The following is a 12,019-nucleotide window of genomic DNA, read 5'->3' as shown; positions in this document are numbered from 1 at the left end:
ATTACTAGAGAGAGAGAGAGGCCAGGGAGACCCCAGTGTGAGTGTGAGTGATGTCACTGTGTAGGAGTGGGTCCAGGCCAGGGCTCAGGGTGGTTAGCTGGGTGGGTGTTGTAGTTTTAGGAAACTCCCAATGCCAGGAAGGAACTGAGATTCCACTGGACCAGCTCACAGCTCACGACTCATAGTTCAACGCCCCAGGGAATGGACTAGCTCCACCCCACCTCACCCAATCCCAACATTGATAAATGAAGGGTGGCACATCTCTGTCTCCTCCCAACCAATGAGAGAGGGAGGGGAAGGCTATGCCAACTCAGTATCATTTGAATCATAGCCTAGTGAAGGATTTCTCCCCTTCATCTCAACCAAACCAAGTGTGATGGCAAAGGGCTACTCTATTTAATCTAACTAAAGGAAAGAAAACACAGAAAGGAAGGAGGAAGAGAAGAAATCTATCTCCAGGTAAGAAAAGCTTTCATGGGAATTGATTCAGGGCTTGGACTTGGCTTGAAGTAGGTTATCAGTCAAACTGTTCTGGACTGGGAAGTATTTTGCGGGCAACATCAGGAGCACTAGAAGTTCCCTACAAAAATAAGGAACATTGTGTTCTGGTGGGTAAGCAAGGGTAGCTTTCTCCCTCTTCTCTTTCTCTCTCCTCTCTCTCATTCTGCTACTGTAGCGTTGTTGACATGGCCTCGTAAATAGCTGTGGTCAGAGAACCTCTCCATGTGTCACTGTGGAACCCCCCCACCAACTGCTGTGCTGATGTTCAGAAGCTGCTCCCGGTGACCAGATAACACCTGTTTCTCTAAGCAGCTGTTGAAAGAGAAGGGCCTTTTTGAGATGTAGAGGTGTGTGTGTGTGTGTGTGTGTGTGTGTGTGTGTGTGTGTGTGTGTGTGTGTGTGTGTGTGTGTGTGTGTGTGTGTGTGTGTGTGTGTGTGTGTTTTCATGGTCAATATGGTCCTGAAAATATTCTGGAGAAGTTTATTGGAGAACAAAGATGATGCAGGGTATTGTAATCAATATGAACCTGAGATTTGGTCTCAAATTGGGCCTCATATTGTTTGAAACATGCCTCTTGATCTTATGCCATCCTTCATCATCAGACATGTTCAAGTTTAGAGCTGTTGTGAGACCAGATGTTGAGGAATTGGTTGGTAGAGTGATTGGTCCAGGAAATGGGTGCTGGAGGTTGCCAGGGACTCCTGCCAAACTTGAGTGGTGGCTATTAGCGGAAATGCTGGCCTTAAATCAAGAGTGATGTAACCAACCCATCTCCATGGGAGAACATCTGAAGATTATACACAGCATGCTGACATCGATGCATAAAAACAGTTACTCAGTGACAAAATCACCTCAGCAAATGAAACATGCTGCATTCATATAGATAGACACAGGACATGTGAAATGACATACACTGTATATATAACATAGGAATTCTGGTACTCTCACATACTGTAGATTGTGATATTGAAGAATCTGGGAATTCTGATGTGGAAATTCTGTCGTTGCCATGGTGAGTTTGTGCACTGTGTCTAGGAGATGTTCCACAGACGGTGGTGCGGGGGTCCTTGTCACGCCATGTAGGGTTGTGCTGCCTGACACATTATTACAGGTCCTGGACTGGGATGCTTGGACCCCTAATGTACTTATACTAGACCAGAGCCAGAGCCAGGGCTGTTATGGTGGGCTGGAGGCTCCATGTGTTTAGGGCTGAAAGGCCTGGATGTGTATGTATATACAGTGCCTTGCGAAAGTATTCGGCCCCCTTGAACTTTGCGACCTTTTGCTACATTTCAGGCTTCAAACATAAAGATATAAAACTGTATTTTTTTGTGAAGAATCAACAACAAGTGGGACACAATCATGAAGTGGAACGACATTTATTGGATATTTTAAACTTTTTTAACAAATCAAAAACTGAAAAATTGGGCGTGCAAAATTATTCAGCCCCCTTAAGTTAATACTTTGTAGCGCCACCTTTTGCTGCGATTATAGCTGTAAGTCGCTTGGGGTATGTCTCGATCAGTTTTGCACATCGAGAGACTGAATTTTTTCCCAATCCTCCTTGCAAAACAGCTCGAGCTCAGTGAGGTGGGATGGAGAGCATTTGTGAACAGCAGATTTCAGTTCTTTCCACAGATTCTCGATTGGATTCAGGTCTGGACTTTGACTTGGCCATTCTAACACCTGGATATGTTTATTTTTGAACCATTCCATTATAGATTTTGCTTTATGTTTTGGATCATTGTCTTGTTGGAAGACAAATCTCCGTCCCAGTCTCAGGTCTTTTGCAGACTCCATCAGGTTTTCTTCCAGAATGGTCCTGTATTTGGCTCCATCCATCTTCCCATCAATTGTAACCATCTTCCCTGTCCCTGCTGAAGAAAAGCAGGCCCAAACCATGATGCTGCCACCACCATGTTTGACAGTGGGGACGGTGTGTTCATGGTGATGAGCTGTGTTGCTTTTACGCCAAACATAACGTTTTGCATTGTTGCCAAAAAGTTCAATTTTGGTTTCATCTGACCAGAGCACCTTCTTCCACATGTTTGGTGTGTCTCCCAGGTGGCTTGTGGCAAACTTTAAATGACACTTTTTATGGATATCTTTAAGAAATGGCTTTCTTCTTGCCACTCTTCCATAAAGGCCAGATTTGTGCAATATACGACTGATTGTTGTCCTATGGACAGAGTCTCCCACCTCAGCTGTAGATCTCTGCAGTTCATCCAGAGTGATCATGGGCCTCTTGGCTGCATCTCTGATCAGTCTTCTCCTTGTATGAGCTGAAAGTTTAGAGGGACGGCCAGGTCTTGGTAGATTTGCAGTGGTCTGATACTCCTTCCATTTCAATATTATCGCTTGCACAGTGCTCCTTGGGATGTTTAAAGCTTGGGAAATCTTTTTGTATCCAAATCCGGCTTTAAACTTCTTCACAACAGTATCTCGGACCTGCCTGGTGTGTTCCTTGTTCTTCATGATGCTCTCTGCGCTTTTAACGGACCTCTGAGACTATCACAGTGCAGGTGCATTTATACGGAGACTTGATTACACACAGGTGGATTGTATTTATCATCATTGGTCATTTAGGTCAACATTGGATCATTCAGAGATCCTCACTGAACTTCTGGAGAGAGTTTGCTGCACTGAAAGTAAAGGGGCTGAATAATTTTGCACGCCCAATTTTTCAGTTTTTGATTTGTTAAAAAAGTTTGAAATATCCAATAAATGTCGTTCCACTTCATGATTGTCTCCCACTTGTTGTTGATTCTTCACAAAAAAATACAGTTTTATATCTTTATGTTTGAGGCCTGAAATGTGTCAAAAGGTCGCAAAGTTCAAGGGGGCCGAATACTTTCGCAAGGCACTGTACATATATGCACTCAACACTACTGTATTAGAAGATTAATATGCTGTGTTGACTTAAGCTTCCATTAAGTTGTGTCTCCTTGGAGGATGGAGTGAATTCTCTTTTCCATGGGGGACTAGCTGTCGTGGTCCAGTCTCAGGAAACAGTTAGGAGTCAGGCACAAGTCCCTGTGGTGTGAAAGTCACTGTGATGTTGGGTCATTTGTGAGGAGTTTTCAAAATCAGAAATGTGTTCGTTTCTCCTCTTTGTTTGCGCACCTTTTAATAGCATGTATTCTTCTTCTCTCTTTCAGACGTTGTTCACACCCAAGGCCCCCTCGACGGCAGCCTGTATGCCCGAGTCACAAAGAAAGAGTCCCTCGATGGAGTGGTCACAATTAACGGCCTTCCCGTCCTCGACCACCCCCTAACCAACGCAGACCACACCCCCCAACACCCTAACCACACCCTCCCAAGTTCTGACCGCACCCTCCCGGTAGTGGGCCACGCCTCCCTGCCCGCGGTCGACCACGCCCTGTCGGTTAGCAGCGACTCTGGGAACTCGACAGCATCTGTCAAAACCGATCGCACCGATGACCACAGTCTGTTGCTGCATGGAGCGGTGAACACCAACCAGAACCACAACACGCCCAGTCATCCCCCTCTCAGTCCCCAGGAGAAGAGAGAGTTGGACCAGCTTCTGAGTGGCCTTGAGGCCCCCATGCTCCACCGCCAGGCCTACCTGGCTACCTCCACCAGCCCCGGGGGGGCAGTACGCCACCTTGTCCCAGCCCAGGTGCACGTCAGCGGGCATACCCGGCTCATTGCAGCCCCTTCCGCCGAAGAGCGCGAGACGGACATCTTGGACGACGAGCTGCACATTAGTCAGGAGGGTAACAGCGTGGACAGTCTGGGAACACTCTCGTCATTGGAGGGCCAGGCCACGCCCGCAGAGCTGTACTACCAATCACAGATACCCATTAATAGGCAGAACGACGGGCCATACCTGGAGAAGCTACGGGAGATGCCGGTGCACCGGGTACGGACTTCTACGTCGGCACAGGAGCGGATCATGGACTCCAGTTCGCCCCAGGAGGAGGAGTACTCTCCTAACAGTTACCAGAACGGGAGTATGCAGCGTTCCCAGTCCTTCGGGACCCCCGAGCCTGGAGGCCACAAGCTGCCGAGGGCCCCTGAGAGGAGCACCAGTAGCAGGGAGGCAGTCCAGAGGGGGCTGAGCGCATGGCACCAGTACAGTCTGCCAGACGACCCCTTCGGTCCTCCCTTACAGAGCACCCACAGTCTGCCCCACTTCCCCCCCACCGCCTCTCAGCACGACATAGAGCAGTCTATCGAAGCCCTCGACATGCTGATGCTGGATCTGGACCCACACACAGGACAGGTGCCCAAGTCCTACAGCGCCCCCTCTGGTGAGAACAGTGTAGGAGGGCCAGCCCAGATCCCCTTCTCCCAATCTCTGGCCAGGCCGTCCTACCAGGCAGACTCAGCCATCCATGGCTATAACATTAACTACAATGCCTTTGGACAACCTCTGAGGTCGACGGCTGGCCGGGTTTCAACGTCGCCCATCCAGAGTCCTGTGGCTGAGTCTCCCTTGTCGTATGTCCCCCCGAGGTCCGCCTCGTACCAGCCCCATACCAACACCACTCCCATACACCCCCCCGAGCCCTACCACATGCACCCAGCTCAGGGGCCCGGTTCCCCACTCTACCCCTCTGACTCCTCCTCCATCTTCGGACAGCTCCAGATGAAGCCCCTAAACTCGTACCCAGGTGGGACGGTGGTGTCCCACTCCCCAGACCGCAAGGGAGGGTCTCCCTATCATGGCTACAGTACCTCCTCCTCCCCCCTCCCCAACTCTTCCCCCCTTCTCAAGGAGCCAGAACCTGAGGAGGAGAACCTCAACCTGGAGGGCCTGGTGGCTCAACGCATTGCTGGTAAGTCACTACCGGATTGAGGATTAGATTGAATATCCCTGTTTAGTTTCACAATTTTCTGACATTTTCATATTTCATGTTTCATTATGTCATTTTCAAAAGCAGAGGTATTCTTTGTCACAATACATAAAAGCAAAAATACATTATAATGATGTAATATGTGCTTATGACAAGTATTATAATGCATTAGGAAAGTTGTACAACTGAAATGCGCATCTAACCCAACCCCTCTGAATCAGAGAGGTGGGGGTGGGGGGCTGTCTTAATCGACATCCACGTCTTCGGCACCCGGGGAACAGTGGGTTAGGGAACAGGGGGAGAATGACAGATTTTTACCTTGTCAGCTCAGGGATTCGATTCAGCAACCTTACGGTTACTGACCCACCGCTCTAACCACTAGGCTACCTGCCACTACTACATAATAACACCTTATAACTGTTACAAAACATTCGTTAGCAGGGACAGTTGCAAGGGGACCTTGTTTTGACTGTCATACAGGCACCGCTGAGAGTCACAATGAACGCTTTGTTCCGGAACATGCTGTGAACTGTAAGAAGCACAGTCATAGTCAAATGCAGTATATCAACGGCCTTCTATCACCACTGACTTATTCAGTGATGTGCACTGTTTACATGTACTCTAATATATCTAATTCTATATTGGAAATAGAAGCTACTGTTTACATGTACTCTAATATATCTAATTCTATATTGGAAATAGAAGCTACTGTTTACATGTACTCTAATATATCTAATTCTATATTGGAAATAGAAGCTACTGTTTCATGTCCCCAGCTTTGTCTGACCTTGGTAATAGGTGGAATCATTATGACATTGAGCCAGCTAGATAAAAACTCTTAGTTGAGCAGGACAGATATGGTCTGAAAACCTACGGTGAGCTCTGAGCTGTGTCCTACAGCGAGGGGAGAGTTGGACACCATGGAGATGAGATTTAAGGTGGTAAGAATAGACATGCTGGTTGAGTTCTCAGCTACCATGCATTTTCCACATTCACGTCCCGCCACGTATGGAAGCGTATGGTATGGTTCTCACAGATGTCACCAAGTGGGCTTATTTGGTAGTTGCCTTTGTCTTTCTACCGCAGATGTTGACTTGGTGTTTGGTATTTTATTAGAATCATTAGCTGTTGTGAAAGCAGCAGCTAGTCTTCCCGCAGTCCACACAGAACATGAAACATGCCATAACACTAATGTGTGGTGAAGCAGTGTTTCTCAATCCAGTTCTTTGTTTAATGACTTCATTTTTCTTTATTCATTTTTTTTCTCTGTCTTTTTCTGTTTCTGTCTCTTGTTCTGTCCATCCATTCCTCTGCTCTGTTGGACCACCCTTCACGCCATTGCATCTGCCTCTGCACCTCCTTCCTCCTTCTCTTCCTCCTCCACCTCCTCCTCTGCCTCCTATCCACCTCCCCCACTGTGAGCAGAGTACAACGCTCGTATTCAGGGCATCAACGAAAGCATTTCCACTACGCCACAATCTGACCGTCATCGCTCTTATTCTTTCTCTGGTTTGTCCTCTCTCTCTCTCTCTCTCTCTCTCTCTGTCTCTCTCTCTCTCTCTCTCTGTCTCTCTCTGTCTCTCTCTCTGTCTCTCTCTGTCTCCCTCTCTCTGTCTCTCTCTCTCTCTGTCTCTCTCTGTCTCTCTGTCTCTCTCTCTCTTTCTCTCTGTCTCTCTCTGTCTCTGTCTCTCTCTCTCTCTCTCTCTCTCTGTCTCTCTCTCTCTCTCTGTCTCTCTCTGTCTCTGTCTCCCTCTCTCTCTCTATCTCTCTGTCTCCCTCTGTCTCTCTCAATTCAATTCAATTCAATTCAAGGGGCTTTATTGGCATGGGAAACATGTGTTAACATTGCCAAAGCAAGTCTCCCTCTGTCTGTCTCTCTCTCTCTCTCTCTCTCTCTCTCGTGACAACATTCCTCTTAAAATAAGCAAATCATTTATTTTAAGTTTGGAATGATGTATGAAACCTGGAAGATACACTCTGAAACTTATTTCCAGATCCATATTTTAGATCCCCCCTAAAGTGATCGTTCTTCCTAAATACATTCCTGAAACTGAAGGAAAGCCTTTGGGAATTCCTGACGCTGTTGTTGGCGTTCCAGGGATGCGTTCCCGTGGGATGACGCCGGAGGAGGCTCAGGAGACCGTCCGACGTCGGACCACTAGCGAGGGGCACTACCAGAGTGGCAACGAGGACCCTCCAGCCCACACGGGGGCGCCGGTGCGCTCCCCTGTCCACTCGTCACACTTCCACATCCTCAACCCTGGAGGAAGACCCAGAGAGGTAGAGTACATACCCCTGTCCAGCCACAGGCTGCAAGCTCTCTATCTCTAGTCTTTATCAGCTTAAAATGGTCTTCCGTTCATTGAATAGACCATTGTTTCACTGTGAGAGTAACCATGTCTGTTGTGTGTGTCTGTTGTGTGTGTGTGTGTGTGGTGTGTGGACTTTGTGTTGGTGTGTGTGGGTTTGTAATGTGTCGCTATCTCTGTCTGTATTTGTATCTGTGTGTTCTTTTCTGTCTGTGCCTGTTTGCATTACCTCTATGTGTGTATTGTCCTTGTCCATGTGTATTTTCTGGCTCCTGCTGTGTCTGTGGGGGGGGGGTGTTATGTTGTGTGTTGTGTGTGTGTGTTGTGTGTGTGCTGTGTCCCCTCCTTCTAGGGCCCCATGCACAGCTACCGCGAGGCGTATGGGGATGATGATGCTGACGGTAGGGCTGCTGTCAATCCTATGTTCAGCAGTGGTGGTGAGGCCCACCCCTGACCCCTGCCTTCCCTGTCTCACCTCAGACCCCTTACTTCAACATGTGTAAGTTCACATCCCTGCAGACAGAGGGCGCCAGTAGACCTTACTCCATTTCCACTGTTCGTCAATCACAATGAAACGACTGCCATAAACGTTAAGTATGTCCTTCTTTACTGCCTTCTTATAAGGAAGGAACGATGCGTTCTGACATTATTTGGACAGGCCCAGAGAAAGTCACTGCTGTTACTGTAATGTTCAATTGTTGGTGTTTTGATTGGGACTAATTGGTGGTGGTGGGTTTCCTAAATGAATTCAATAACACCTTTCTTTCTCTTGTAGAGATTACTCAATGGTAAACTGACACTAATTCCCTCTGTGAAAGAAATGATGAGAGAGACTGGGAATAAAACTGAAAAATGACATTTGAATCATTTAGCAGGCACACTTATACAGAGCGACTTACAGTAGTGAATGTATACATCATTTCACTTTTTCATACTGTTCCTCTGTGGGAGTCAAACCCACAACCCTGGCAAGTTACATGCTCTACCAACTGAGCCACACAGGAATAGATAGAAGATAATAATGTATTGTCGTTTCAACACTTAACCTATGACTTATAAATCATGTCAGGTTAGACAGTAGATTGCTTCTTGGCACCGAAGAGATACCATAGAGATAAATACTGTATCTATCTGTATTTATCTTAATGCTTGACACATAATGCTTGACACATTTCAATAGACAGACTGCTTTTGGACTTATTTGGGACCAAGCAGGGTTAGGGCTCCCTATTCCTGCAGTGGTCACCGCCACACTGTAGTTGAAGTAAGGACCCGCTTTGAGCCCCCAGATACCCCCTCCATCTACCCCCTTTACCCTGCCCCACTACCCCTGCTCTGGCCCCTGCCTGTCCTCTCTGGAGGCACTATCTTTGAAACAGACAGACAAAGAATTGATGTGGGATTCTTTGGTAAGTGGCGGATGCATGGAATCTTCAGATTACTGTGTCTAGTCCACCACGCCAACCCTGCCAAACTCTTTTCCACCACTGGAAAACTGATGGAATCTTCAGATTACTGTGTCCAGTCCACCACGCCAACCCTGCCAAACTCTTTTCCACCACTGGAAAACTGATGGCATTTGAATAAAAAAAATGGATTGGATCCCAATCCTGGCATGTATTCATTGTGTCTCCTTGGATATACAGTACTACTATGTAGTTACTTGATGTACTGTTCAGGATGCCATTGGTTCCCTCTCCATGTCACCAGTCCCTCAGTGAACTGTTCTGTGTTGGTTTGCTTAATGCATGCCATGTTCCAACTCTTGCATGGCCGGGGCACATTGTACTGTGTCTCCATTCACCATCCTGGTTGTCCTGTTGTTGTAGTTTGTTGGTTGTTTGGATCTGACACTATGTATTCTGTATTAATCAGCTCAGATCTTCTGTAGGCTAAACACTTACAGTTTGGTTTGGTCTCTCTTTCTCTCATTATCTATAATTTCTCTCTCTCTTTCTTTCTCCCTCTATCACACTTTGTATCTATCTTTCTCGCTCTCGCTCACTCTTTCTGTTTCTCTCTCTCTCTGTTTTTCTCTCTCTCTCGCTCTGTTTCTCTTGCTCTCTCGCTCTCTCTCGCTCTGTTTCTCTCGCTCTGTTTCTCTGTTTCTCTCACTCTCTCGCTCTGTTTCTCTCGCTCTCTAATTTTTCTCTCTTTTTTTCTCCCTCTATCGCACTTTCTATCGATCTCTCTTTCTCGCTCTCGCTCTGTTTCTCTCGCTCTCTTGCTCTGTTTCTCTCGCTCTCCCTCTCTCTCTCTCGCTCTTTCTCTCGCTCTCTGTTTCTCTCTCTCACTCTCTCGCTCACTCTTTCTGTTTCTCTCTCTCTCTGTTTCTCTCTCTCTCGCTCTGTTTCTCTTGCTCTCTCGCTCTTTCTCTTGCTCTGTTTCTCTCGCTCTGTTTCTCTTGCTCTCTCGCTCTCTCTCGCTCTGTTTCTCTGTTTCTCTCACTCTCTCGCTCTGTTTCTCTCGCTCTCTAATTTTTCTCTCTTTTTTTCTCCCTCTATCGCACTTTCTATCGATCTATCTCTTTCTCGCTCTCGCTCTGTTTCTCTCGCTCTCTTGCTCTGTTTCTCTCGCTCTCCCTCTCTCTCTCCCTCTTTCTCTCGCTCTCTGTTTCTCTCTCTCACTCTCTCGCTCACTCTTTCTGTTTCTCTCTCTCTCTGTTTCTCTCTCTCTCGCTCTGTTTCTCTTGCTCTCTCGCTCTTTCTCTTGCTCTGTTTCTCTCGCTCTGTTTCTCTGTTTCTCTCACTCTCTCGCTCTGTTTCTCTCGCTCTCTAATTTTTCTCTTTCTTTCTCCCTCTATCGCACTTTCTATCTATCTATCTATCTCTTTCTCGCTCTCTCTCTTTCTCTCTCTGTTTCTCTCGCTCTCTTGCTCTGTTTCTCTCGCTCTCCCTCTCTCCCTCTCTTTCTCTCGCTCTCTGTTTCTCACTCTCTCGTCTCTCTCAATTGTTTCTCTCACTCTCTCTCTGTTTCTCTCGCTATCTCTCTCTGTTTCTCTGTTTCTCTCGCTCTCTTTCTGTTTCTCTCGCTCTGTTTTTCTCGCTCTCTCGCTCTCTCTCTCTCTGTGTTTCTCTCACTCTCTCTCTCGCTCTGTTTCTCTCACTCTCTCTCTCTCTTTTTCTCTCGCTCTATCACTGTCTCTCTGTTTCTCTCGCTCTGTCACTCTCTCTCTCTGTTTCTCTCTCTCTGTTTCTTTCTCTCTCTCTCTCTCTCTCTCTCTCTCTCTCTGTTTCTCTCTCTCTCTCTCTAGCCCGTTCTCCTCCAGGCTTGGCCAAAACCCCTCTCTCTGCTTTAGGACTGAAGCCCCACCATCCAGCAGACATTCTCCATGGTGGATCAGGTCAGAACACACACACACACACACACACACACACACACACACACACACACACACACACACACACACACACACACACACACTCCATTGTGGATCAGGTCAGAACACAAACACACACACAACCTTTTACCATCTAGGTTTTTTTAGTCCCCTAATTGCTTCTACACACCTGCAAACTTTGGTCTCTTGCTTCTCTTTCAACGGTTTCCTCCTCCTCTTTTTCTCACCTCTCCCTCAATCACCGACTGTTTTCTTCTTCTACTTATTCTTTCTGTTCTGTCAGACTATGAATCTGTAAGCGATGAGGAGCAAGGTAAGGGCGTTTCTATGGCAACACGTGGCATCAACCTCTCATCCCCGTCACACAGAGTACCCATAATCCTTTGTGTTCGGTCATGTTTGAAAACCCCTCGTTTTGACAGGAGGATCTTGTTATGGCGTCTCGGTTTTGCTCTACCTTCTGTTGTTTGCTTCTAGAGGAATAACACAGTCCCACTATACAGGCTGCAACCGCAAACATTCTGTTTTGATTGGCTATCAGTGGTTAAGTCCTGCCTCTTCTCGGATGTGATTGGGTGCCCAATGCATCCCAAAGTTTCTGAAACGTGAAGAAAGAGTTCAGGTTAAAGTAAGGGATTTGTTAAGGTGTGAGGTAAGGTTACAGTAGGTTAGGTATCAAATCTATATTTGGTTGTTAGCCTGTTGAGTGGGCCTGTTTAATGCCTTCACCTCTCAACTTTGCATCTGTGTTAATCCCACTTTGAGTCTCCCTCAGGATGTTTCTTTTCTTTTTGTACTGTTTTGGGAATGACCTCACCAGGTGTCTGTCAGTCCCCCTCATAACAGCATCCCGTTCACTCCCTGTTTCGCCTGCCAATAACAGTGTAATAATATATGTGTTTGTGTTTTCACTACAGACGGCCGTGGTTATGGTGGACACCCCCTAAATGAACCCATATCTTCCAGTAGTCCCATCCACAGCCCAGATGGGTGAGTACTGTACTGTTCCTGGGGCAGAGTTTGGATAACCCAGGGGAAACTCTTGAAA

General features: G+C 47.0%; 1 protein-coding gene across 1 annotated transcript in view; it reads left to right on the top strand.

The window, feature by feature from the left end:
• Window positions 1-12,019, top strand: part of LOC135542784 (tensin-1-like) — a 185,639-nt gene that overhangs the window by 167,644 nt on the left and 5,976 nt on the right. The window contains 6 exon segments of the mRNA XM_064969978.1: window positions 3,661-5,304; window positions 7,421-7,602; window positions 7,984-8,074; window positions 8,077-8,130; window positions 10,885-10,974; window positions 11,889-11,961. Of these exon segments, the coding sequence (XP_064826050.1) occupies window positions 3,661-5,304; window positions 7,421-7,602; window positions 7,984-8,074; window positions 8,077-8,130; window positions 10,885-10,974; window positions 11,889-11,961 (2,134 nt within the window).

Source organism: Oncorhynchus masou, chromosome 6, assembly GCF_036934945.1.
Source record: "Oncorhynchus masou masou isolate Uvic2021 chromosome 6, UVic_Omas_1.1, whole genome shotgun sequence".
In the NCBI taxonomy this organism is placed as follows: domain Eukaryota; kingdom Metazoa; phylum Chordata; class Actinopteri; order Salmoniformes; family Salmonidae; genus Oncorhynchus; species Oncorhynchus masou.
This window is presented reverse-complemented; position numbering and strand designations above follow the sequence as displayed.